General features: G+C 51.8%; 1 protein-coding gene across 9 annotated transcripts; it reads left to right on the top strand.

Moving 5' to 3' along the window:
* Positions 1–451: 451 nt before the first annotated feature.
* ADAMTSL2 (ADAMTS like 2) lies at positions 452–26,627 on the top strand. Of its 9 annotated transcripts, none has more exons than XM_064727706.1 (19): positions 454–728; positions 2,182–2,293; positions 3,144–3,286; positions 3,734–3,809; positions 4,160–4,262; positions 5,859–6,004; positions 6,107–6,230; positions 7,187–7,267; positions 8,287–8,462; positions 9,365–9,629; positions 10,405–10,753; positions 14,549–14,652; positions 16,470–16,596; positions 18,461–18,674; positions 21,042–21,197; positions 22,972–23,142; positions 23,231–23,407; positions 24,265–24,409; positions 25,866–26,627. In XM_064727706.1, exons 2-19 carry the CDS (start codon positions 2,183–2,185, stop codon positions 25,982–25,984), a joined length of 2,787 nt encoding a protein of 928 aa, XP_064583776.1. In that variant the 5' UTR covers positions 454–728; position 2,182; the 3' UTR covers positions 25,985–26,627. The 9 variants fall into 9 exon arrangements, 8 of the variants coding, with proteins under 8 accessions (XP_064583776.1, XP_064583775.1, XP_064583774.1 ...); XM_064727705.1 differs by having other exon boundaries at positions 10,372–10,753; XM_064727704.1 differs by having other exon boundaries at positions 9,365–9,707; positions 10,372–10,753.
* Position 26,628: the final 1 nt, after the last annotated feature.

The following is a 26,628-nucleotide window of genomic DNA, read 5'->3' as shown; positions in this document are numbered from 1 at the left end:
CACGTGGCTGCACAATGCCCGTGGAGGCACCAGGAGATTTTTGGTGATTTGATGATGGGGTGGGGGCAGCAAGTCGCGTTCTGCCGCCCGAGGAGGGGAGAGCAGCATCCTCCGGGGGATGGCCGGGGAGGGGGAAAAGCAGAGCATCCTCCAGGGTGGGGGGAAAACCGGAGCATCCTCCTGGGTGGGGGGAAAGCGGAGCATCTTCCCGGGGAGTGGGAGAAGCAGAGCATCCTCCAGGGTGTGGGGGAAAAGCGGAGCATCCTCCGGAGGATCCCCGGGGATTGGGGGCACAGCATCCTCCCGGGGTTTCCCTGCCTTGCGTGGACCAGCGGGAACGCATGCGTGCGGTGCGCTCCCCGCCTGTGCCCCCCCGGTCTCGCCTCAGGAAACCGGCTGGCGGCCGCGGGCCGGCGCCGGGGGAGGCGAGGGGTTAACCGGGGTGGGGGCATCCCGGGCCGAGAGGTGTGAATTCCGCCCGCTCTCCCCCTGCCTCCCCCCCGCCGCCGCTATAAGAGCGGCCGGCGCGGGCTGGGGGGAGCCACTGCGGCGGCTCCTCCTCGCTGGAAGCCCCGGCGCTTTTGGCTGCCCTTTGAAGTCGGAGAGGGAGAAGGAGGGAGGGAGCGTCTGGGGCCGCCGCTGCTCCGCTCCTCTCCGCTCCGCGCCGCCGCCGCCGCCGCTCCCGCCCGGCCCCGGAGCATCGTCCTGCCCGGCCTCTCCGCCGCCAGGTACGGCCCGTCCCGTCCCGTCCTGTCCCATCCCGTCCCATCATGTCCCATTCTGTTCTGCCCCATCCTGTTCTGTCCCATCCCTTGCCCGCGGAGATGCAGCCCCGCATCCCTGCTCGGCATCCCCGCCCCGCATCTCCCTCCCGCCGCCCCGCTCCCGGCTCTCCGCGATGCTGCTCATGGCATCCACATCCCTCCCCCATTTCTTAATTTTGCCCTCATTGAAGCACGCAGCCCCGCAGCCTGTGGGATAAACTCGGAGCGCGCTCTGGTATTGGCTTGGAGTCAGGAGTGTCTGGGAGCTTTAATGAGAACCAAGTGTAAGGCAAGGCTCAGCCACCTGTCCGCGGGATCCCCGGCCAAGCGCTCTGGGCTCCCATTAATCAATGGCTCTGCCTCTTGGAAAGTCTCTTTAGCATGCTGCACCTCTCCCCCAGGGCGATTGCAGAGCGGATTTAGGGACCTGGAAGCCCTCTGGTAATTTTTTTCTAAGCCAGACAGCAAAGCAGGGCTGGTGCTGCCGGCAATTCAGTGATTTCAAAACCGCTACAAAACGCTTTGCAAGGATGGAAAAAAAACCAAACAAAAATGAGTAGGAGAGAAGCTCTTTATATTGCAGGTCTGCAGTCCTGCCCTCTCTCCCCAGGAGCAGCACCTCTCCCACCCCCCTGCTTCCCAAAGACACTGCCTAACTGCTTTTCAAGGGAAATTAGCTTAGGGGAGGATATTTTTTTTTCTTTTTCCTCACAGACATGAGCTGCTTTGATTGCCTGGAAGCATGATTTCCTGAAACCTGCTCCTTTCTGGCTCTTGCAGGGAGGTTCACAATAAAACGTATTGTGGTTTTGAGCTGGGTTTTATTTAAGAAAATGCCATTCTGGGTTGGTCTCTTTCATGAGGCAGATGGAGAAAGAGATGAAAGGCTGACACTTGGGATAGTTCATTTCTACTCTTTAATTGTGGGTCGTGTCTTTTCTATAAGAAAAGAAATCTTCCCTGGGAACCGAGGGGAATTGGAGTGGAATAAATGAAAAAAGGAGGAATGATGCCTGCTAATTGCATTTTTTTGTTTTTGAAGCTTTTCATCTCATTCTTCCAGGAGCAGTCCTGTAAATGGGGATATTTAAATGCACTGCTTTTATAGATCCAGGAACACTTCTGGCTACTCACTGTGCTTCGGTGTAAGGCAGGCTCTGTTCCAAGGCAGCCTTGGAGCAGTGTCAGGTGCAGCCACTGGAAACCAGTGCAAAGTTGTGGTTTGACAGATAAAAACCGAGCTGGGAAGTGATCCTGTACCATGTTCATGCTGCTATTAATTAAATAAAAATTCAGGTTCAGGTCCCTGCTGGTCAGTGTCACCGAGCTGGAGCAGAGCTCAGGAACCCAGAGGTCTGGTGCTGGGCATGGAGCTGGGTGGGATCTGTGCTTAGTGCAGTGTTTGGTTGCTTTCTAGGATGAAGATATCCAAGTGGAGGTGGAGCAGCATCTCCATCAGTGCTCAGCTGCAGCTGAAAGGCACCCTGGCCCTTCTTCTTGTGGGCAATGTTGTCTTTGTCATAGCTCAGGTAAGGCTACCAGGTTTTTGGGGGCTCTCTGGGCTTTAAAATGCTCTGGGATGGGAACTCTCTGGGCTGGCAGAGCTGCTCTGTGCATGCTCCAGGTCTCCAAAAATGGTGAGGACTTCTGACTTGCCTTCACTCTTTAATCTGGGCTTAACCTTAGTTGTGCCTACCATGGCCAAGAGCATTCACAGAGTATTTCAATGACTCTGAAGGGCCATGCCCTGCTCTTGGTGAGCATCACTCCTTGCTCCCTGCAGTGGCTGAGCTTTCATTTACTTTCCATGCAATATTTGCAGTTCCTCTGCCCTCTGATGCATGGTCATGACAGGGGATGGGAGCTGGGGGTGTCAGGGACCCTCCTCAAGTGACAAACCTGTGCTTGCAGAGAGAGCACACAGGGTCCTGCACCCTTCTGGCACCCCCTGGCACTCACTGACCTGCTCTGCTGCTGCAGAAGGGTTTTGCAAGGGTTTGTTGAAGCTTCCAGTGGAGCTTCCAGCTGCAGCTGGCTCTGCAGCTCCCTGAATTCTCTGTGGAGCAAGAGTCAGAGAGCACCGAGAGTCTCGCAGAGTTTAGGGCTGTTTGGGAGCTCGGTTTTGCCAACTGAGCGAAACAATGAGAATTTCCTTTCCTGAGGAATCCCAAATATTGCCACTTCATTCCAATTTTGTAATGAAAACACAATTGCAAGAATGCAGGGATGGAAACCTCAGGCTTGACCTCAGCTGGAGAAGGCAATGCCTGGGTCGAGTGGGGCAGGCTGGGAGGGGAGGGCTGCCCTCAGTGTCCCCACACGGGCTCTGGGGTTTGGATGTGACTCCTGCTTCTCCTCCTTCCCTTGTGCTCCGAGCAGGACCTGGCACAGACGTCCAACAGCCTGGAGGAGGGGTCAGATGTCACTGCTTACTGGTGGGGAGAGTGGACCAAGTGGACAGCGTGCACCAGGACCTGTGGGGGAGGCGTGAAATCCCAGGAGAGGCACTGCCTGAGGCAGAGGTACAGCCCCAGGGGCTGGGGAGGGGCTCTGCAGCAGCTGCCTGACCCCAGAGGGCACAAGCGCTGATGGAAATGTGTCTGAGGGGGTTTCCTGAGCTTTGGCTGGTGCAGAGGGGCAGCAGGCACAGACTGAGCCTGTTCTCCAGGCCTTGGGGCACAGCAGCCCCTGGTGCAGGGCTGGTTGGGGACCCACTGGTTCCATCTGCTTTGTGCCTGGCTCTGCCCTCTCTGGGCAGCGTGGTTGCCAAAAAACCACTTTGTAAACCTTGGATACCTCCTGGAATAGTTGGTGATGCAGGTGACAAAGCCACAGAGACCTTTGCAACCTGCTCCAGGGACAGACCTCTGTGGCTCTGCTCTGTGCACACTGACCTTACAGAGAGCAGATATATTTAAACAAGGGAAAATGATTTCTGCCCCCCATCTAACCACCATTTCCTTATTCAGAAGGAAGTCAGTGAGTGGGCTGGCTAATAAAACTTGCACTGGAACATCCAAGAGATACCAGCTCTGCAAAGTCCAAGTAAGGATATCCTTTGTCTTGTTGGGAAAGTCATGTGTGGCATTTCTGGGTCCCTTGGAGAGGGGACACCATTTGTCCTCAAGCTGTCACCCTCTTCCCCATCCAAGCAGCTGGGGGTTCCCTTCTTTGGTGCCACTTCCTGGGCTTTGGGCATTTTGCCATAAAAACCAGAGAGTGACTCTGGCAACAACTCCCAGGGGGTTCCTGCAGTGGGGGGAGGAAGAGGAGGAGGAGGAGGACGTGGCCTGGCTGGGGAAGGTGATGGAAACACTCCTTGCAGCTGGTGCTGATGCGCCAGAAACCTTTCCCGCACTTTGTTTCCGTCAGGATGTTAATGTATCCCATTCTAGGAGTGCCCTGTGAACGGAAGGAGCTTCCGAGAGGAGCAGTGCTCGTCCTTTAACTCCCATGTGTACAATGGCAGAACCTATCAATGGAAACCTTTATATCCTGGTAACAAGACATTCTTTGTGTGTTTCATAATGCTCAGCCAAATATTTTGATAGTTATGATGCTACAGCCCGCAGGAAGGCTCCTCCTCTGCTGTTTTAAAGTGGTTTTTCAGAGGCACAATCAGCTGTCTCCTGAGTTCAAAGGCTTGTTTGGCAGCTGTAGGGTAGCTTGAAAATTAAATAACAACATGAATTCATGTCTGTAGCCTGTGTTGGTCACAGCTCCCAGGGACCAGAGGCTGCAGGAGGATGTGGGAGCAGGAGATGTGAGGGCTGTGCTGGCAGGGACAGTCGGGCTCACCATGACAAGTGTCCTTTGAGCCACGGCCATTGCTGCCTGTGCTGTTTCAGTGATATTTGGTCTCTCCCACGCCCTCTGTGTGCTCTGTCAAATGTCACTTACATGCAGTTGGTCACTTTGGTCATCTGGGGTGAGCAAGAAGTGCAGAAACTACTTGGGACTCAGAAACTGAGCTTTTATTGAACTTTTATTGAACACTGGACTCCCATCAAAATCAGGCATTAACCACAAGCCATGGATGAGCTTTAGAGCTGCTGGGAAGGCAGGGCCCTTCTTCTGAGGAGGCTCCTGAGCTCAGATTCTTCAGATCCATAAAAACAGAGATGGGATCAGATCCTTCTTCATTTCAGATTCATTTGAATGCTTAAAAATAAAGATGGGAGCTCCTGCAAACTTTGTTTTAGGGGTCTCTGGGCATACCCAAGAGCAATTATCTCCATCAAATCAATTTCCCTGTGTACCAGCTTTTGTAGGGTCAATGAGATAGAACTTGGTCCACTAGCTATTTCTCCTTGGTGGCTTTTGTCCCTTGAAGATGACAATTTCCTTAAACACATTTGCTGCTCAAGCTGACTCACCAGAGATATTGCAGGAGTTGTTTTGTGTTTGAGCAGGAGTTCACATGGCTTCTGGGGGATTTGCAGAGAATATTTTGACACTGATGCTGCCTTGCTTGGGTGTGCAGGCCAGTGGGTCTCTGACTGCTCAGGAGTTGGTGGAGACAAACACTTGGGGTTCTGATGCAAATATGATTTTGTCATCTGCTTCCTGTGGATATTATAAAATGTGGGATTGCTGTGCTGGTGGGTGCTGCCAGCCAGTTGTTGTCTGCAGAAAGCAAAGGGTGAATTAAGTCCATCTTGGTGAACATTTATAGAAAAGTCATAGATCATAAAATGCTCTGAGTTGCTATGGTTTTGCATATAATCTTACAGCTGTATTTCCAACAATATATGTATAAATTTAAGTCATGTATCAAGTGTTGCTAAGTGCACATGGAGGTTTTTGTGAAATGTACTTGCACAAAGCAGTGCTGCTGCCTCAGTGCCTGCCCTGGGCTGGTGCTGGTGATGCCCCTGGCATCCCTGGGGCATCTCTTCCAGCAAAGGCTGCCACACTGTCCAAGTGCCATCTCCTGCCTGTCCTGAAACACAAGAGATGGCCACTTGTGAACTCTCACTGCTCTGCAGTTGTGCTGCTGTTGTTTAGCTTGGCAGAGATTCGCTGGCTTGGGTTGGATGAAAGTTGTGGTGTTTCTGCTGTTTTTGAATCTCTCTTTATATCCTTTCCCCTTAGATGACTATGTTCACATTTCTAGCAAGCCCTGTGACCTTCATTGCACCACCGTGGATGGTCAGAGACAGTTAATGGTTCAGGCCAGGGATGGAACATCCTGCAAATACACGGATTTCCGAGGGGTTTGCGTGTCTGGAAAATGTGAGGTTGTTAAACATTATAGCAAAAATCTCGTTAGTAGCATTCAGAGAATCGCAGTGGGTGCGACATTTGCCTGACCCTCAGTGCTCTGTCTGTGCATTTTTTAGCCCATTGGCTGTGATGGCATTCTCTTTTCCACCCACACCTTGGATAAATGTGGAGTTTGCCAAGGAGATGGGAGCAGCTGCACCCACGTAACCGGCAGTTACCGGAAAGGAAATTCTCATCTTGGTAAGGCTTTGGGGATTGAGGGCTTGAGTTGAAAGGGCTGGGTTTAAAATTGACTCTTTTTTTTTTGGTAAATTGTTTTTAGGTCTTACCAACTGCCCAATTGAAGTTTTTTCCATGTGTTATATGTGTGTTAATGCTACTTGTTTGGGCAGAGAAAACCTTCTTTAAAAAAAACCAAAACAGAACAGGAAATTTGCGTGGTATTTGTCAGAAACCAGAGGTTTCTGATGATGAGTGGTGCAAAGGGGTTATGCAAGAGGCTGGTATCTATTTTAGTCCTTTTTAGTCATTTAGCCAAAAACAAGACCCTCATGACCCAGTAAGACTAGAAATAAACGACTTGTAATAACAGGAAGCAACAATATCTTGAAAGACCAGGATTTCAAAAATCAGTGTGATGTAAAGCAGCCGAACATACATGTCCTAAATATAACAGTCTAATTCAGGAATTATGATTAATGCTCTCTGAGATGGAGCAAACTGCAGGAACTTCAGTGCTGTGGGAAGATTTGTACTGTCCCATCTCTTGTCAGGTGCTAGGCAAAGGGGAGGCAGAGGAGAAAGCGGGTCCCATCTCCTGCTGGGGTTTTGGAACGCTGGCTAACACAGGGATCAATACTGAACCACACAACAGCTTCTCTAGCTAATAAAACCATCTGCAGATGTATTTTCTTACACCAGTTTATATAAACATGGTATTTGTGCATGTAAGAACTGAATCCTTTCCCCCCTTGGATATGTTTTCCCTCCATAAACCAGGACACAATTCATACATTTTTCTTCTCTATCACCAATAAGCTCCTGTTTGCAGCCTAAAACATGAAGGATTGGGGCTTTTAAATCCATAACTCATTAAAAATGTGGGTCCAGGCCAGGGTGTTGGCTAGCTTGCAGCTCTGCCTGAGGAGGGCTTGGTTCAGATCACTGGTCACAAAGATCCTCTGGTTAATCCGTAGGCTATTCCCTGGTCACGCACATTCCCGCCGGAGCGAGGGATATCCAGATAGTGGAACGGAAAAAGTCTGCAGATGTTCTGGGTGTGTATAACCTCTTGGTACTTCCCTAGGATGCATGTCTATGCTGGTTAATGCTTTTTCCAATGCAGAGCTGGATGTAGTTTTGTCATAGAATCACAGAATATCCTGAGTTGGACGGGACCCACAGGGATCAGCGAGTCTGTTTGCTGCAGACAATCTGTAGGCAATGTAAATCCATCCGTGTTGTTCAAGCCAGAGTGTTGCTCCTCTCTACAGTCTGAGCACCTGGGCTGTGTTTGTCAACAATTTGATTGCTTTAAAGCAGGAAATGTTGGTGAATATTATTTCAGCAGGGTGTGACAGATGCCCTCGTGCTGAATCACAGATGGCCAAGTGACTTCACCTCTCTGGTGATCCCCTCAACCTTTCCCTGCCTGGGGAATGTGCAATGACAACAGCACCAAGGGGATGTGACCTGTGTGTGGCCTTGCTGAAGTGTTGGGGACCACACACCCATCTCACGGGGGAGGTGACAGTGTGGAAGAATCCAGACTTGCCAAAGAGAAGCACATTTGCTGCCTCAGAGTCTTGTGGCTTCTGGAAGGTGGCTGTCACTTCCCTGGAAGTGTTCAAGGCCAGGCAGGATGGGATTTTGAGGAGCAGTGGAAGGTGTCCTTGCCCATGGCAGGATGAGATGAGCTCCAAGGTCCCTTCCAATACAAATCATTCTAGGAAGATTCTGTGGATGAAAAAAGCTTGTTGTGGTTAGCAGTTCCTGGGCTAGCTCAGGGGGCATCAGTGGCATCTTGGGCCACTGTGGGCTGGTGCCAAGGGGGTGACAGGAGCCAGGGGTTGAGTGTGAGCCACGTTCCTAGGGGTTTGGAAAGTGGAGGGACACGTGGCTCAGAACTCTGAGCACACCCTCACATGGTGAATGCTGCAAACGAGTGACCAAAGCATTGCCATGTAGGAGAATCTCTTTTCTATTGCTGCGGCACTGATTTTACCCCCTGAACACACCAGGGGCTGCATCCAGAGCTTTGCATGTAACAGCACTGACTGTTCTCTCTCCTTTGAAGCTGTGGCTGATGAAGCTGGGTACTATTTCTTCAATGGGAACTATAAAGTGGACAGCCCAAAGAACTTCAACATTGCAGGCACGGTGTTCAAGTACCGCCGGCCCATGGACGTGTACGAGACTGGCATCGAGTACATTGTTGCCCAGGGACCCACAAATCAAGGGCTGAACATAATGGTGAGCTTTGGCTTCTCTTCTCATGGTGAGAAAGAGAAAATCCACCGTGGATTGAGGTGGGGGTGAGCTTGGGAGCAGAGTCCTGGCATGGTTTCACATGAGGAGGGGATGGGAGCAGTGATTCTGGCCAGTTCCTTACCCAACCCTATTATATTTGTGTCAGTGCTCTTGGATTCAGGCAGGGCTGTCAGTGGTGAATGTGGGCTTGGTAACTCCTCTCTGCAGGGAGAAGATGCCTCAGGCACTGTGAGGGGATTTCTCCTCTGCTCCTTGGCATTTTTATCCAAGTTACCTGGCAGGAAAAGCAAAAATAAGAAACTGGGCCAGAGAGCTTAGACAAGTGCATAAACCTTAAACCCCAATTCTCTCTCGAAAGCAAACCATGTAAAACCAGGTATTTGGAGAAAAGTCCCTCAATTTTCTTCTGGGCAGCCAGCCAGAGCCCAACTCCTGACATCTTCCATGTAGCCCCAGGCTCCTCTGGAAGGGGAAGGGATGGTTGCTTGGGTGTTTAAAAAGCATTAGACCCTATGAGGCTGCCTCAGCTGGGAGTCCCCAGCCCCAGTGGGGTGTAGTAGCTGCAGGGGAGAGTGTGCTCTTTATAAAGTCACAAAAGTGGCTTTACAAGTGATGGTCTTGTGAAGTGGCTGCCCCAAGCCTCTGGTCACTCAGTGGCCAAGGAGGAAGAGTGTCCTGTGGCTACTGGGATTAATCCCCATGGCAGCACTGCCAAACCTTTAGAAAATGGTGCAGGGCTCCAGCAGGAAGAAGCTGGCACTGTGAAGGAAAACACTCTGGAAACAGCAAAATTGATGCTCCCCAAGTGTCAGGTCCAAGATGAATCCCATGCTTTGCCTGCCACAAATTCCCTGCACCCTCTAACAACTTGATTTCTTTGCTAGGTCTGGAATCAAAATGGCAAGAACCCATCCATCACGTTTGAATACACTCTGCTGAGGAAGCCACACTCAAAGAACCTGCAGCCCATCTTCTACACCTTCTCTGAGTCGGAGAGCGAGGAGAGCCGCGAGTTTGACGGGGACGTGCCACTGGGCTTCATCCAGCACAATGCAACCTATTTTGGGAAAATCTCCAGGGAAAGGATAGACTTGGAGAACCAGGTGTTTGGAAGGCAGGACACGGAGGAAGATTTAAACTTGAGCAAAGGTCAGGAAACCAATGAGGTCTATGAAAGAGCAGAAACAATTGACTGTGAGCCAAAACTGAAGGGCAAACAACCCCAAGGTAAGGAGGAGACTTGGGCCTCAGTGTTCTGCTTCTCAGAGCTCTTGTTGAGAAATGCTCTGTTTCTACCTCTGGTGGTTCTGCTGGTTTGTGTTTTGGAAACCTCGGAAAGTTCTTTAAAACATCTCTGCTCACAAATCCTCTTTGCCCTTCAGATTCTGGTTTCTGGTGAGGGCGTGCGGGGGGTGGACACCGGGTGAGACCTCCCCGCTGGTGCCCTGCTGTGCTTTGCCTCATGCCAAGGACAGGAGGGAGCCCTGGGTGCACAAAACTCCCCATCACAACATCTCCCATCACCTCCCACCCCTCCAAAGCCCCCATTTGAGTCCCTTGGGCATCCCACCCCCAAATTGCCTGAAGTGCCTTCCCAGCATGGCTGCATGGGCTGTGGGGCCAGGGGAGCACCTTCCTTTCATCTCTGCTATTGCTTTGGGCAGTGCTGGCGGGTGCTGAGCTCCCCTCTGGCCACACCATAGCAGGATAAGCCCCCCCCCAAGCTGCACACCCTTGGGAACCCCATGAGACGCCCCTGCCCTGCCTCTGGCCCCCCGTGTGGCTGCTCAGGCTCCGGCGTGTCCCCGCTGCTCCGGGCTGCTTCTCCCTCCCAGCCTCGATGCATTTTGTGGTTGTCACTGTGGTTTCCCCCCTGTTGGCTCCAATCTAGATTCAAACGTAACCAGGTCTACTTACCAGACAGACCATGACGACAGAGAGCCCGAGGCCAGGCTCAGCTCCAGGGAGTTCCTTCTGGAGAACGCCATCACGGACAAGCTGCTGGGCAAGACCTCGGACTCCAAGGAGCTGCTGCTCAACGTCACCATGAACAGCATCTTCGCCCAGGGAGACCCAACCAACTCGGTGGGGTCACCCCTTGACAGCCTCTACGTGGACTACGAGGACAGCGATGGCCTCGTCACCTACTCGGTGAACAGCACCTTCATGGAGCTGAGCAATGGCAAAGCCACCAACACCTCTGCAGAGACGCCCTTCTCCAATGCCACCGTCACCATGAGCAGCCCTCAGGGGAACAGAACCCACAAAGCAAGGTAGGAGACGTGCCTTTCGTTAATAAATCCAATTTATTGATGTTCTTGACTTGTAAAAGCTCTGTGCTCAATGCATGGTTTCCATCCCTTTGGAAGCAGGAGGTAAGTGGGGGTGGGATGGTGGAAATGTTCTGTTGGGAGTTCATCTGCAAGGAAGGGCCAGAGGTTTGGGAGCAGGAAGGCATGAGAGCATTTAGGCAAGAGGAATTCTTGATGTCCCCCTCGGTGGCCATGCTGAAGTCCATGCTGATGTTTGTCAGCTGGGGCCTTGCTCTCTGCTGTCACAGCTTCTTGTCAGAGCCACAGCCATGAAGAAGCCTCTTCCTTTTGCCTTCTCTTGACGTCCTGCTCCCATTCCCCAGCCCCTTCCTCTGAGTTCTGATGCAGCAGAAGTTGGTCCTGGCCCCTTTTCACCCACCCTGTTCAGTGCCACCTATGATCCTCCTCACTTGGGATGGCAGGAATATGCTTCCAGCAGCTCCCAGGTGTGGCCCTGGCACCAGGAGCTCCACTGTAGGTCCAGGAACAGTCTGGATTTGTTGCCTCAGCAGCTGCAGAAGCAGCTTGGACAGGAATATCCAAAGCTCTGCAGTAGCAGCTCATGGTACTGGGACCATCACCTGAGAATCCTTTAGGTGGCTGGTTTGAGTGGAAGTGGGGAGGTAAAGAAAGGCCTAATGTAGCTTTAGCAGCAGGTTTTGCTCTGGGGAAGGGTGGAAGGAAGTCTTGGGGTAGGTGCTGATCCCCAAGCCTGTATCTATCAGCTTTTGAGATATCCCAGGGCTCTCTGGGGAGCAGCCTTGATTCCCAGCCCAGAACTCATTCCCAGTGTGGCCACATGGGGTCTGAGATGGGGACAGTGCTCACAGCAGCAATTAGCCCTGCAATTAGCCCTCCTTCATGGTCAGCTACCCACTCAAGAGCACTCCCTGGGCAGCTTGAGCTGACTCTGGGGCTTTGGGAATATCCAGGTCCCAGAACAAGGTGTGGATTTGGGTCCCACTGTGCATCCCCACGGCACCCCAGCCTCCTCCTGGACCTGTAAAACACAGGATAAGATGCTGATCTGGAGGAGATGCAAAGCCCAGAGCAGATGCTCCCTCTGGTTAGAGTTAGCTGGATTTACCCACAGCTTCCACTACGTTATGCTAAAGACACTCGTGCTAAAGAAAATGGCCATGCAGCCAGATGGATCAACAAACTTCTTAATGATAAGAACATGAAAACCTTGCCAAGGGCTTGAATCTATCATCTCTCCTCGTGCCTTGGCTTGGGAGCGCTGCCTTTAGCTGCCAAAACAAGCATTTCATCCTCTCTGACAGAGAGGGCAGAGCCCTCAGCTCCCCTTACCCTGCCCTGGGGACTGCCCTGCCCCTTGGGGCTCCCCATCACACACCCGGTGTCCCCTCAGCTGCCACCCTGCTCCCCAAAACTCTGCCCCAGCAGCTGTGAGATGGGGGCAGTGCTTCCCTACCTCCTGGGAGTACAGGGAGCTTGGCTTTTACAGGGCAATCACAGAACACTGGGGCTCCAGTGCAGCTTTTTGGGTGTCCTCCTTGCACTGTCCCTGGCTGCCCAGCTATTGATAACAGTGATTTAAACCCCTTCAGGAATGTCACCCAGCACTGACAATGTTTTCCACCTGTTCTTCCCTTGGTTTTGTTCCACAGTGTCCCCTCTTCTCTCTCTGGAACAAAATACAAACTTTTCAGATCAAAACACTGATATCCAGACCAGTTTTGCACCAGCCAAAAGGCTGAGAGATGCTCAGGTCCTTTCAGGCTGGACCTGTAACAGCAGCCACGAGTTTGCCCCTTTGCTTAGAAACAAAAAACCAAAATAAAACACAGGAATGGGAGCCAGGGGCTGTGGATGTTGATCTGGGGTGGTTTTGTGTGCATTTGTCAGGGTTATTCCTCTGCTGTGGGAGCTGTTTTGGGAAAAGGGGCAGCCCAGAACTCAGAACGGTGCTAATTTTTGGTGCTGTATCTTGCTTGAAAAGCTGATTAAAAGTTTGAGAAGCAAATGTGTGACTTTATTATTTAGCTCATAATAAAGAAGAAAATTGAAAGAAAAGAGAAAATGCCCCCAGTTTTGTTAAACAATGGGCTGCTGTCTGCATTGAGAGGAGAACAAAGTGACAGTTTTGTCTTTGCTGGAAATGAGCTGCCCTGTGCCCAAATGTCAGATTCCTCTGGAAAGATCTTGTCCCCTTGTCATGCATAGAAGCTCTTTATTTGGGATCACATACACTAAAGGGACACTGTTGAAAGATTTACTGTCCTCAGATGTGGGATAAAGCTTATTTTGAAGATGTTATCCTTGTAAAGACAGAGGAGTCCTGATCACAGGATAACTCGGTGTTTACTTTGGTGCCTCAGAGATCAGGGGATAGACTGGAGGATCTGGGTAATATTTCCAGGCAAATTAAAGTACAAAAAGCAGATGTTGACTATGTTTTAATGAATTTGTGAGCCCTCTCCTGGCTGGGTGGCAGCTGGTGGCACAGGCCAGGGATCAGGAGCTGGTGTGGGTCCCCAGGCAGAGCTGCTGTGGCAGATAAACACTATTTATAATGAGCCGAGATTGTTATTTTTCCACTAAAAAAAAAAATTAAAAAATAGTCACATTCATTTCAGTTCCATTTCAAGTGCAGGAAGCAACCATTTGCCAAACTGACAGAGGCAAAATCAACAGGGAAAATGAGATTGTTGTTGTTTTTAATCCTTCTGGAGGCTCAGTGCTGGCGGTGGAAGGAGGGTGGGTCGGAAAGGAAACGGCTGGATTCTCAACAGTGTCCTTTGAAAGGTTGATTTGATAGGCTGGACCTCAACTTTTTCTTACAAACAACTAAATAAGGCAATTTCAGAGCTTCTGCTGCCTAGAAATCATACAAGCTGCATATCCTGCCAGGCCAGAGACAACTGGATGTGAGGATACAACCTTGTACACTATTCCAGTGTAGCTGTTCCAAGGGTTTGGACCAAGGTATGAGAACAGAACCGAAGCCTTTTGTTGTAAAGGTGCAGTATCCCTGAGGTGTTCCCCCCTCCCAGCATGGGGAGCAGCTGCAATTCTTGCTTGGATAAATGTTTTTTCTCACACCAGGCTGACTCTGTTACTCCTCTCCCCGTGGCATTTTGTGATTGAGCACAGCTTGGAGCTGGAGAGATGCAAATTCCCCACTTGACATCCAGCAAAATAAATCAGACCAAAAACCAGAGTGGCAAAATCAGTGGGCTTTGAGGGGAGAGCTCAGAAACTCCTGTGCTGGCTTTTGGAGATTGGAGCAGCCAAAATCTCTGCTGCACTGAGCAGCACGAGTGGGTTTGCCCAGCCCTGGAGACACAGGGGAGGAGATACTGCACCTTTAGTCACTGTGGGCCGAGGGCCAGGTGTATTTGAGCAGAAAAATGCAAACTTTTGTTAAATTCTGAACTGTTTCTACTTGTGGGTATTTTTATCCCATTCTCTCTATTTCTAGACAGTGGAAGCTCTGCCTCTAACCGGGCTGGGGATTCTACTTGGGGCTCAGGACAGGTATGTTGTGAAACTAAAAAAAATTAAAAATTGATTCAAACAAACGAACCTCCCAAAAAATCAGAACAACCAAACCCAACCAAAGCCAAACCAAGCACATCCCCTCCCAAACCCAAACCCAACCGAACTGCAGCCAGATGTGTGTGTCTGTTGTGGGCTGTCACTGCTTGCCTTGTAAATGCCTTTCTTTTGTTTTGTTTTTTTTCTTTCTTTTCTTTTCTTTTTTTTTGTTTTGTTTTGTTTGCTTATTGCTAGAAACAGATTGAAGTTGTTAAGAAAGGGCCAAGGTGTGAGTGCTGCTGACATGTACAGGTGGAAGCTTTCCTCCCACGAACCCTGCAGCTCTACATGCACCACAGGTAGTTATGAGAAGCAGCCAAATTCTGCACAGCCTGCTGAAATCACCTGGTGTGTGAGTCCATTTTATGTCTGTTAGGGATGGGAAGGAGCTGGTGGTGTTCAGAGGATCTCATGAGCTCTGCTGTGCCCGGGTGTAAAGGTGGGGAGAGGAGCTGAGGGCTGAGCATGCAAACCCCACTGAGCTCTCAGGTGTGTTGGGGACCAGGAGGTGATGCCCAATGTGTCCATCATCCCTCCAAACTCTCCCTCTGGGAAGCTCTGAGCACTGCCTTCACTTCCATCACTTTGTGTCCCCCCTGGGGCTCAGCAGGATCCCCAAATCCTATCCTGAGCCTCCGTTTTTTCCCCCCTTCCTCACCTTTTTGACAGCTTCAAAGGGTTTGAAAAGCTCAGCTGCTTCCCCGCAGAGAGAAATTTTAAAGATTGTTCAGCTCTGGCAGGAAACACAATAGCACTTGGCTTTTTGATTATGTTTTGTTTCTCCCACTCCTTCTACCCTGGAGCCTGAGCTCGGCTGCGAGGGTGTAAATCTGGAACAGTGACAGAGATGCCAGGGATATCGAAACTGAGCCTCTATTCTTCAGGCAGAAATTCCTTCTTTTTGCATTAATTCCTCCCTTTTTGCCCCCTGAAAAGCTTCAAGGCACCTGATCTCCTCCCTCAGCCCTTGGTTAGGGGGTCCTGTCGATCCCTTGGGATGAATCAGGCGTGTGGGTTGTGCACTTGTCTGTGCTGCCCCTGAAATTATCCAGAGCCTGCAGTGCTTCTGGAATTAAAAAGAGGGAAAGGAGTGGGAGAGAGGAGTTTACAATCTCAGGGATGTCTCTTAAAAGATCAAATGCAAGGGTTTTACATTTTAAGCATTTGCTCTGGTCCAGCAGCCTCGTGCCTGCAGCAGGAGCTTTGCGAGCCTTCCCTTTCCCCAGGATCCTGTCATCCACATGTTCTGGGACATTTTTGACTTCTTTGATCCCCTCTGAACAAATTTCTCCCTTGGCTGGGCCAGCCTGCTCTGCCCTGGTTTGCAGCAAGCCAAGAGAGGTTTAACTCAAATTTCTCCTTCCTCGCTGCCTTTTCTCACTGACATATCACAGAGAGGCAAGGCCATGTCAAGAGCTGTAGATCTTTTTTTAGTTTCATGTAAACCATATGTTCTCCAGAGCTGCAATTCTTGTTACCTGTAGCCAGAGCAGCCTCCTGGTCCCCAGCCAGGTCCCAGAATGGACTTCCCAACATTTACTCTGGCACAGGAGGCTGTGGGGGAAAAGGTCTCGCTCTGACGGCACCGGCTCAGCTGCTTTGGAGGGGGAGCAGGAGGGGCAGCACCTTCCTTGCCAAATCCCCAGGATCCCTGCCTTGGCCTGGAGCTCTGGATGCACCTGGGGAGCACCTGGTGCAAAGGGAGGGGTGTAATGCCCAGGGAGAATGGGGGATGGAGTGGGTTTGGGGCTGTTTGCTGTCGCCTCCTCCCACCACCCTGTCTGCCGAGCAGACTTGTGGTACTGAGTATTTCCTATAAAAATGTGTTAGTCCTATATTGGTTTTGGTGGCAAGCCCTGGCAAGGGTGGCCATGCCATGCCCTCCTCTGAGCTGGCCAAACTCAACCACACTGCCCAGATTGGTGGGGTGGCCACTGTGATATTCCCTCCCAGCAGCACCCATCCCACGGGACAGGAACTCCAACTTCCTGCTTTCCACAGGGAGGGAGTTTTGAAAAACGCAGCTAAAACCAGAAAAACAACAACAACAAAAGAGTTTGGATGTGCAGCTCACCAAGCACTCTGCTCTGTGTGTGTGTGTTCTCTCTGAGCCCAGGAGTGATGTCCACCTATGCCATGTGTGTTCGCTATGATGGGATCGAGGTGGACGATGCCTACTGTGATGCCATGACCCGGCCCGAGCCCATCCATGAGTTCTGTGCTGGGAGAGAGTGCCAGCCAAGGTACTGCCAGCACAGGGCCCTCCTGCACTCTCTGTGCTTCCTCTGCCCTGGTTGTATTTTGGGGGAGGGTGGGTGTGGATTTGGAGGGCAGCAGGGATGGCCCACAGCACCCCCATCCCTCCTCCCTTAATTCCATCTGGGAAGCAGCAAGAGTTTTTTCCTGAGAGCTTTAGCTCAAGCTACCAGGGTAAAACTTCCATAAATCCTGGCAGAGTTGGCATCTCTTTTTGGTGTCATTTTTAAAAACAAGCATTAGGGTACCGTTTGTGCTTAGATTCTCCCACTAATCTTCCCTAAAATTGTCCCCCCTTATGGCTGTGCTGATCCAGCTTCAGGGGCTTGCACTGTGAGGAAGAAGAGCTGCCCTGTGATTTACCAGTGACTCCAACTGGGGAGCACTGGGAGCTCATGGGGCAGCCACCAGCACTTGGGCAGACAGGAAGGTGCTTAGGCTGGCAGTGGTTTTCAAAGAAAAAATGTTAATTTTGGGTGATCTGGCTGGGGAAATCCTTTGTTTCATTTCCCTTCTAAAGTTAGATGCCATCTCTAAATGACATCTCCAAATGTGTGACATCTCCCTAGGGCTGCCTGGAGCCCCAGATGGGGTGTGAGGCCTGGGGGCAGCTGGGGCTCTCCTGCTTGGAGAAAGGCAGCAGTGGGGATCTGGGGGCTGCCCACCTCCAGAGGAGCTGGGAATTCTGATCCATTCTGATTTTTAGCTCATTCTTTAATTGCTGTAATATTCCTGTACTGTACAAAACTTGACCTTTTATGTTTTTTCCCTGGATTGCAAGCTGCTCCTGTCTTGTCAGGACAGAGGTGGCAGGGGACAGTAAAGGACAGGCAGTGCTTGGAGCAGATCCCAGCTCCTCCAGCCTGTCACTTGTGCTCAGCAGAGTCAGACTGATGGTGGGACATGAATTGTGTCCCACTGGGGCTCGGGCAGCTCTGTGTGACATTACTGCTGGCATCTGCAGGGTGATGGATGCCGTGTCCTCCCCGTATTTCAGCTGAGCAGACAAAAAGAGGAGGTCAAACATGGGCAAAAAACCTGACAGACAAATGTGCTGGCAGAGCCCCTGGTGACAAACTCTCACTTGTCACTGAGGACACTGGGCCAGGCCCTGCTGTGCCACCCTGCCTCCTGACAAGCTGGTTTCAGCTTCAGGCATGAGCTGGGGGCTGTGGGGTGAGCCCAACATATGTTGATGCTTCCCATCCCTTGGGAACAGCTCTCAGGAGTTGGCAGCCTGGCTGCAGCTCACTCCTCCCTTGATGCTGTTGAGTCAGGGATGGAATGAAAGACTCCAGTCTTCAGAAGGTGAATCAGAAGGCAATTTAATGAAAGCAGCAGGTACTTTTATAATGTGACTTGCTAGGGTGAGACTTGATTGGTCCCAAAGTGAAAACCTCTCACACTATTGGTGAGCTATGAACAGCACACTCCAGAGAACCACATCTTTAAACAACGGTTACAGAAAGAGAGAGAAAAATGTTTTAATTCTTTTCTCTAAGTTTCCCACAGCTTCCCAGGATTTTCCTGGGACAGCTATGTCTCTCTCTGCTCAGAGGATATGTGATTACACACTCCCTGCAGCCAGGGCTTTCCTGTGGGCTGCTCCATGGGGTGATGGGCTCTGTTCCCTGCCCAGGTGTGTGGGATTCACATTTTCTGAATCTGAGAGAAGCAGAGAAAAGAATGATACTGCCACAATATAATAAAGTAATTAATTAGTAATTCTGATATCCATGGAGTCCTCGTCATTCCTCCCTGCCTTGGGGGTCGCCTTGCTTTCCCATGCCTTCCCATTCTTTGCCACACTTTTCCACGCCTTTCCATGCTTTCCCATGCTTTCCCTTGCAGGTGGGAGACGAGCAGCTGGAGCGAGTGCTCGCGGACGTGCGGCGAGGGGTACCAGTTCCGCATCGTGCGCTGCTGGAAGATGATCTCACCAGGCTTTGACAGCTCCGTCTACAGCGACCTGTGCGAGGCGGCCGACATTGCCCGGCCCGACGAGCGCAAGGTCTGCAAGAACCCAGCCTGCGGGCCCCAGTGGGAGATGTCTGAGTGGTCAGAGGTGAGTCCTGCTGGCCAGGGCAGCACCTGAGCCCGGCCTTCCCTCCCTTTTCCAATTTATCATGATGCTTTGTGGTTCCTGATGCTTTTTTAGGTCACTGCGTGGCCTAAAAAAGAGGCTAGATAGAGTGAAAGAATAAAGTAGGGATTTATTAGGAGGCCTCAATGGATCCACCTAGGCTCAGCCAGGGCTGCACCCAAGATGAACCAAAATGGTCCCAAAAAGCACCCAAGATGAACCAAAATGGTCACAAAATGCTCAACTGGTCACGGAGTCTCTCACTTTTATAAGCTCTGCTCCGTCTGCATATTGGAATTAATTGTGATTACTGATGCTTTGTGATGCCTTGTGGTTCCTGATGCTCTTTCAGATCACCATGCAACCTAAAAAAGAGGCTGGACAGAGTTTAAGAATAAAGTAGGGATTTATTAGGAGGCCTCAATGGATCTACCTTGGGCAGCACAAGAGCGCAGCCAGCGCTACATCCAAGATGAACCAAAATGGTCCCAAAATGAACCCAAGATGAACCAAAACGGTCCCAAAATGCACGACTGCTCACGGGGTCTCTCACTTTTATCAGTTCTGCTCCATTTGCATAATGGAGTTAATTGTCCAATTACAGCTTTAGGTTATGCAGTCCCATCCTTCTTGTTTTTCTCTCTCCAGCCCACATTGTTTGTGCCTGAGATTTGGATCATTTGTCCTTGGTCCCCAGCTGGAGCAGGAATTGTTTTGTCTCCCTGCTCTGTGCACAGAGCTCACCATCCCTTAACATGAAGCTCAGAACTACACACCAAAGCAGTACAGAATCTGAAAAATATAAAAGCTAAACCCTGAGGCATCAATCCTCATCCATAACCATCCACAGCCAGGATACACTGCCTGCAGTAATGCACGTGGATCAATGTGCATCAATATTTTTCCCCTTAAAATGAAGGCCTGGCTCCTGTTTAGGATGGGAGGCCATTGGTCACTCACAGGTAGGGCAGGAGCCCATGACTCAGATCTCCCCATCAGTATTTCCTTGGCAGCCTCTTCAAACCCAACGTGCTGGGAAGGTGATCCCATCTCATACATAAATTACATCCCTATAAACGTCCCTTCCTCACCTCCTCTGCACCACATGCAGAATGAAACCTTTCCCTAGCTGTGCCTTAAACCAGTCCCCAAAGCCTCTGGGGGATGCTTTGGGGAGGGTTCCAGCTCACTTGTTTCCTTGGGAAAACCTGTGGGTTTGTGCTGCTAAATCCCTTTCCAGGCACGGACAGTGCTCCAGCACATCCCTTACGAACACAAACCCATGGAAACACCCAAACCAGCGCTGCTTCCTCGGGGTGCCTCTTCCCAAATCAAGCACAGATCTGATCTAAGCAGGAGCAGATGAGCTCTGAGCCGAGCTGTCCGTGGGTGCCAACCTGCCCCATGGTTTGCATCACGAGGAATATGACTCTTCCTCCTGGGCAGCTCCCAAAAACTCGTCTTAGTCATAATTTAAACGTCTCCATTCCCCTGCAAGCTGGTGTGCATCATTTCCCTGGAGCTGACAGAGGGGCTGGTGCATTCCCTGGTGGTGCAGGATGTTTTGACTTTCCCAGCTGGTAGAGAGGAGCTCCCTGAGCACGTGCTGCAGTGTTGTTTTGTCCAGCATAGCAAATGAGTGGTTTATTTTAAAGAAATGCATATTCTCCTCCAGCATTTGTCAGGGACAGATTGCTTGAGACAGTGCTGGAGTAGATCGTTCTTAGCCAGCAGCAAAGTTAATCTCCTTTGGATCCCATCAGAGATGGGGTGCCAAGTTGGCTGGGGAAATAGGCATTAAAAAAAGCACATTTCAGGGCTCTGAGGATTAACATCTCGGCACAGTGCGTCTGGGCCCTGTGCTGTTGACACTTTTCCCTGCTTTACGTTATGCATGGAGCAAATGTAATGTGTATGTGAGACTGTAGTAACTCAAATCCAGTTCTAAATAATGTCACTGGGCTGCACGGTGCCAAATTTATCCACAGCATAAAAATCTCAGTTGTGCAGTCAGGAGGGGGAAAACATTCTCCAAAGAGGTGGAAGGGAGCTGGCTGTTCCTGGGAAGGAGGCGAGGGAGATCTCACCCTGTCTCCAAGTGACAGCTAAAGCTGCTCAGCTCTGAGCAGACCCTCCTGGAGCCTTTCCCCCCTTTTGGCATAACCTGTTGGAGAGCACAGCACCTGGGCAGGACGCAGCTGGGGCTGTGGAGGGGGATTGAGTGAATTTGTGCATTTCCAGCGTGTGCTTTTAAACTTTTACGTTCAAATATGGAGGGGAACTCCATCCCAGAGCCGGCAGCTGCCGTGGTGCCGGCAGCCCCGGTGATGTCGCTGTCCCCTCCGGCAGTGCCCGGCGCGCTGCGGGGAGCGGAGCGTGGTGACAAGGGACATCCGCTGCTCGGAGGAGGAGAAGCTCTGCGACGCCAGCGCCCGGCCCCTGGCCGAGAAGAACTGCACGGGGCCACCGTGTGACCGGCAGTGGACAGTGTCCGACTGGGGACCGGTGAGACCCCGCCGTGGCCGTCGTGTCCCACCGCAGGCTGGCTCGTCCCTGCTGCTCCTGGGGGTTTTGGGGTTGGGCTCATCATGCCTGGCTGGTCCCAAAAAAACTGCAGGCAGCCTGCGCTGGGAGCTGGCCTCAAATAATTCCACTGCTTTGGGTCTCTCGGGCCACCTCTGCCAGCACTGTCACCCTGAGCCATGCTGGCTTGGGCACTGGGGATGAACCAGCATCCCAGCGGATCCTGTTGTTTCCCCCTGGGCTCCTGCCCTGTGGGGGATGTGGTACAGCAGGGGTTAAACCCTGAGAGACCTGGCTGAGGGCCTTAGTGGGTGTCAAAATCCTCTTGTCTGTCTGCTGCGCAGCATTCCTTGGCAATGCTGATGCTACATGCCCAGAAATTGAACATTTTAACTTTTTTCCCTTTTTTATTTTCCATTTACCCCCTTCTCTTTTCCTTTTCTCCCCTTTACCTTTTCTCTTTCCTCCTTTCCTCCCTTTCTCTATATTTCTTTCCTCCTTATTTTCTATTCTCTTTCCCTCGCTCTTTTTTTTTCCTCTCCCCCTGGCTTTTTCCCTTCCTGCACAATTCTGCTCCAGAGACCCCCTCCATCCCAAGCTATTTTTACCCAGGTTTTGATACATTCACATCAGCTAAAAATAAGTAGTTTCCATGGCAGCAGCAGTGCTAGGAAACACCGAGAGCCTCTGCAAGAGCAACCACGGGGAGCACCGGCTGCTCCGGGCACTGGGGGCTGGATTTTTCCTGCCACTTCCTTGGTCCCCTTTGTCACTTTGGGAGCCACTCTGGGGTTCCCTGCTTGTGGTGCTTCCCCTTTTTCCTGCCCTGAGAGATGCTGGGTGTTGGGGCTGTGGCAGAGGTTGCCCAGAGAAATTGTGGATGTCCCATTCCAAGGATAAACCTATCCTTTTCCAAATCCCTGTATAGGGTTAGGAAAAACCTGAGATAGCAGAAGATGTCCCTGCCCATGACAGGGTGTTGGAACGAGATGATTTTTAAGGTCTCTCCCAGCCCAAACCAGTCTGGGATTCCATGATGATGGAATCTCTATTGGGGGATCCGCTGACCATCCTTGTGGCTGTTTAAAGCCCAAAAACCTCTGTGAAATTTGGGGGAGGGGGGTGTGGGGAGGCAGCTGGGCCCTGTGGGGGCCCTGTCCTGCTGTGAGGGCTCTGTCCCTGTCATGGGGGCCCTGTCTCTGTGTGTCCCTGCTCTGGAGGCCCTGTCCCTGCTGTGAGGGCTCTGTCCTGTCATGGAGGCCCTGTCTCTGCTGTGGGGGCCCTGTCCCTGTTCTGGGGTCCCTGTCCCTGTTCTGGGGTCCCTGTCCCTGCTGTGGGGTCCCTGTCCCCGCTGTGAGGGCTCTGTCCTGTCATGGAGGCATTGTCCCTGCTGTAGGGGCCCTGTCTCTGCTGTGAGGGCCCTGTCCATGCTGTGGGGTCCCTGTCCTGCTGTGGGAGCTCTGTCCTCTGTGGGGCCCTGTCCCTGCCGTGAGGGCCTGTCCCTGCTGTGGGGCTCTGTCCTGCTGTGAGGGCTCTGTCCTGTCATGGAGGCCCTGTCCCTGCTGTAGGGGCCCTGTCTCTGCTGTGAGGGCCCTGTCCCTGCTCTGGGGTCCCTGTCCCTGCTGTGGGGGCTCTGTCCCTCCTGTGGGGGCCCTGTCCCTGCCGTGAGGGCCCTGTCCCTGCTGTGGGGGCTCTGTCCCTGCTCTGGGCCGGGTCAGGGGTGTTCCCTGGCACTGAGTGCCCACTGTGGTTGCAGTGCAGCGGCGGCTGCGGGCAGGGCAGGATGATCCGGCATGTGTACTGCAAAACCAGCGACGGGCGCGTGGTGCCCGAGTCCCAGTGCAACCTGGACACCAAACCCCTGGCCATCCACCCCTGTGGGGACAAGAACTGCCCCTCGCACTGGCTGGCACAGGACTGGGAGCGGGTAAGTGCAGATCCTGTGTTTTGGGGTGCCCTGGAGGGGTCAGGCTGGGGTGTGCAGCTCTCAAGGGGCCCTGCTCATGACCCCACAGTGCAACACGACCTGTGGCCGGGGTGTGAAGAAGAGGATCGTGCTCTGCCTGGAGATTGTCAATGGCAAGATCAAGACCCGCAGCCCCTCTGACTGTGACGTGGCCAAGAAGCCCGTGGAGGAGAGCACGTGCTTCGAGAGGCCCTGCTTCAAGTGGTACACCACCCCCTGGTCTGAGGTGAGCTGGGAGGGGTCCCCAGGGCTGTGCTGCCCCATCCATTTGCACCAAGGGTCCCTCTGCCTGCAGAACCCCCAGGAGATGGGTGAGTCCCTGCAGGAGGTGGTCCCTGAGGGTGTTTTTGCTGCATGGTGCAGCTGGGGCTGTCTGTGCTCAGGGAGGTCAGGATTGACAGGGGCTGTTTGAGGCCAGATGTAGCTTTATTTTTTCTTTATTTTTTTCCCTCATGCCTGGAAGTGTGGCTTGGAGCCCACAGGGTGGTTGCCCTTGGGATACAGAATTTGGGGATACTCCATCACCCTGCACAACACAAAAGGCAGCCAGGCTCCAGGGGGCTTCCTCCAAGCCCTCCTGGATGCAGCCTCCCTGATCTGAGCTCCAAGAGCCTCATTTTAAGTCTTGCAAACCCTATAATTAACCAAAGCAGCCCTGCTGCCATCCCAGCTCCATGAGGCATCCAAAGGGCAGCAGGCAGTGAGTGCTGGGCCCAGCAGTGGCTCCACACCCCCCATGGATGCAGAGAGACCCCACAACCCCACTCCTGGTTCTCTGGGGGGCTTCATGGCCATCCATGTCTTGCAGAGCATCACCTGGACTGGGCCAGCTGGTTTGTGGTCCCCTTTGAAGGGCAGCAGCAGGAGGAGGGAGGGTGTCAGAGCCAAAGGATAGGACCACATCCACCTCCCCTGGGCAGAAGCTGATGCTGCTGGCAGCAAAGACAGAGCGAGGGGACAGCAGTGTGGCACTGGGATGTGACATTCTCCTCCTGCCCTAACATCTCCAGCGAGCAGATTCTGGCTCAGAACAGTCCCCTGGCATGGCAGGGTCTTGCCTCACCCTTTCTCTCTGCCCCGCAGTGCACAAAAACCTGCGGGATTGGCGTGAGGATGCGGGATGTGAAGTGCTACCAGGGCAAGGACATCGTGCGGGGCTGCGACCCACTGGTGAAGCCAGTGGGCAAACAGACCTGTGACCTGCAGCCCTGCCCCACAGAGCCCCCAGGTGAGCCTCACAGCCTTGGTTTGCCATGGATCCCTCCAGCAGCACTGCCCCATTTGGATAATGATCCCAGGGAGGACGTCAGGGACAGCTCTCCCTCTGTGCCCAAGCAATGCACAGGCTCCTTCTGGAGATAAATTAAGAGGAGAGCTCAGAAGAATCATGCTCTGACCTGAAGATAAAAGGGGCCTTTGGAGAGCTGATTTGGGTGCTGCTTCTGTAAGATTCCAGCTAGAGCTGAGGAAGTTCTGTCTGTGCCATTATTTTAATGATTTTTGGTCTTTGGATGTCCTGTGGGATTTGTAACTATCTCGTTATCTGGCTCGTCTGCTGGCTCAGAGTCCCTGTGATCTTTAGCAAACACACAGTTCTAATCCTTTAATAGGATTTGGGAATAAGGACAGTGTGGGAGAAAAGCATGAAAATGGGTGACAGATTTGGGGCCAGCTCCTGGCTCAGCTCTGGGTGCTCTCAGCTGCTCACTCCCTTGGGATCCATGGACCTTGGGAGTTGCCTTGTGGACACCTTGCCCTGAGAGCAACCTGGTTTCATGCATCCTATGGATTTGAAGCAAAAAATGTATATATATAAAAGTATAAATCCTATGGGTTTGAAGCAAAATATCGCACTGAAGGAGTCGAAAGAGTGCTGAAAGAGACTCATCCCTTTCTCCAGCATCTCACTTGTCCCTAACTCTGGATGTGGCACTGCTGGATTCCCATTCCCTTTCTCAAAAAGCCTCCTTGGGATAGAAATTGTGAATCTCTGCCAGGGGAAGCCCTTGACCTGGGGACAACTCAGAGCCTTGGTGGCTCCAGCAGTCCCTGGGCAGCTCTGTTTTACAGCAGAGACATTGAGCTTCAGGGCTGGGACCAAGTGAGACTCCCCAAGATGTCAGGTGGGAAGGAACAGCTCAACCTGCTCATGCCTTTGGCCAGGCTGACAATGACATTTCTGGACAAGCTCCATGGTGCATGCCAGGGGATGTCAGGGAGGTGGCAGCCACAGCTGGGCTGATGTTGTTGCTCATCCCATGGTGTTTAAAGCTGTGTAGGGTGGGAAATGACCTCATGAGCTCACAATTGTTTATTTTCTTCTTCTTCTTTTCCATGCCATGCCTTGAGAAATAGCACTCTGGGAGACAGGGTACCAGCCTGCTCACACCTGCCAGCAGCCACGAGACAGTGGCACTAAAACTGGCACAAATAAAGCTCCAGCAACATTTTAGTTCTGGCTGGGAACAGCAGGAGAGACATAAATTAAGGGAGAAATCCTACCCTGACCACCTACTCTCCAAGTGCTTTAACAAAGGTTAAACCAAAAACCAGCCACCCCAGCCCCAAATTACTTCAGCACCCCAGGAAATTCAGCTGTATCTGTCAGGGATTTAACCTGTGACCCCTGTGCCATATTTCCATGCACTTCATGTCCTGCTAAAGTGTATTTTCTCTCCCTGCAGATGACAGCTGCCAGGACCAGGCAGGAACCAACTGTGCCTTGGCCATCAAGGTGAACCTGTGCAGCCACTGGTACTACAGCAAAGCCTGCTGCCGCTCCTGCCGTGCCCCCCACTCCTAGGGCAGGGCTGCCTGAGCCAGGGCTCCTCCTTCCCCTGCCCTCACAGCCCAGACACTGCTGACAAGGATGCTCTTGGCCTGGTTTGTGTGTCCCCACCGAGGCAGGACTCTTCTCCAGGCTGCTGGACGTTGGGAGCCCCCTGGGGTCAGAGCTGTACAGAAATCTTGTATATTTGATTCCCCCCCCAAAATCCAGCTACACCCAAGGTCCTGTCCTGTTTCTTCCCTCGGTGCAAGGTTGGGGTTGGCGAGGGGAAGGTGTGAACTCTGGGAAGTGCAAGTTTCCCTTCCCAAAATGGGCTTGGTGGTGCCTCTCTCCTGATTTTTCCTGAGGTTCTCCTTAGCTGAATTAACGTGGTGGGAAGCTGTTTGTTAAATAAACTCAAGCCCTTTTTTGTAATATGTAGGTGTATACTTTTTCAGAGAATTTTATCTTATAATCAAATGTTAGTTTCATAGTCCTTACAACCCCTCCCTGATGCTGACATATTGTATATAATAAGGAAACATAACTGCACTTTATATCACAAAAAAGATGTGCTCTTTTTTAATATATTTGTTTACAGACAGTGAACTTTATCCATATAATCATTAATTTGTACTCATATGTATATTTTAATAAAGTTGTCATATTTATGGTGGTAT

Source organism: Zonotrichia leucophrys, chromosome 17 (assembly GCF_028769735.1).
Source record: "Zonotrichia leucophrys gambelii isolate GWCS_2022_RI chromosome 17, RI_Zleu_2.0, whole genome shotgun sequence".
Classification (NCBI taxonomy): domain Eukaryota; kingdom Metazoa; phylum Chordata; class Aves; order Passeriformes; family Passerellidae; genus Zonotrichia; species Zonotrichia leucophrys.
Note: the sequence above shows the minus strand (reverse complement) of the source record. Positions and strands in the feature narration are given on the sequence as shown.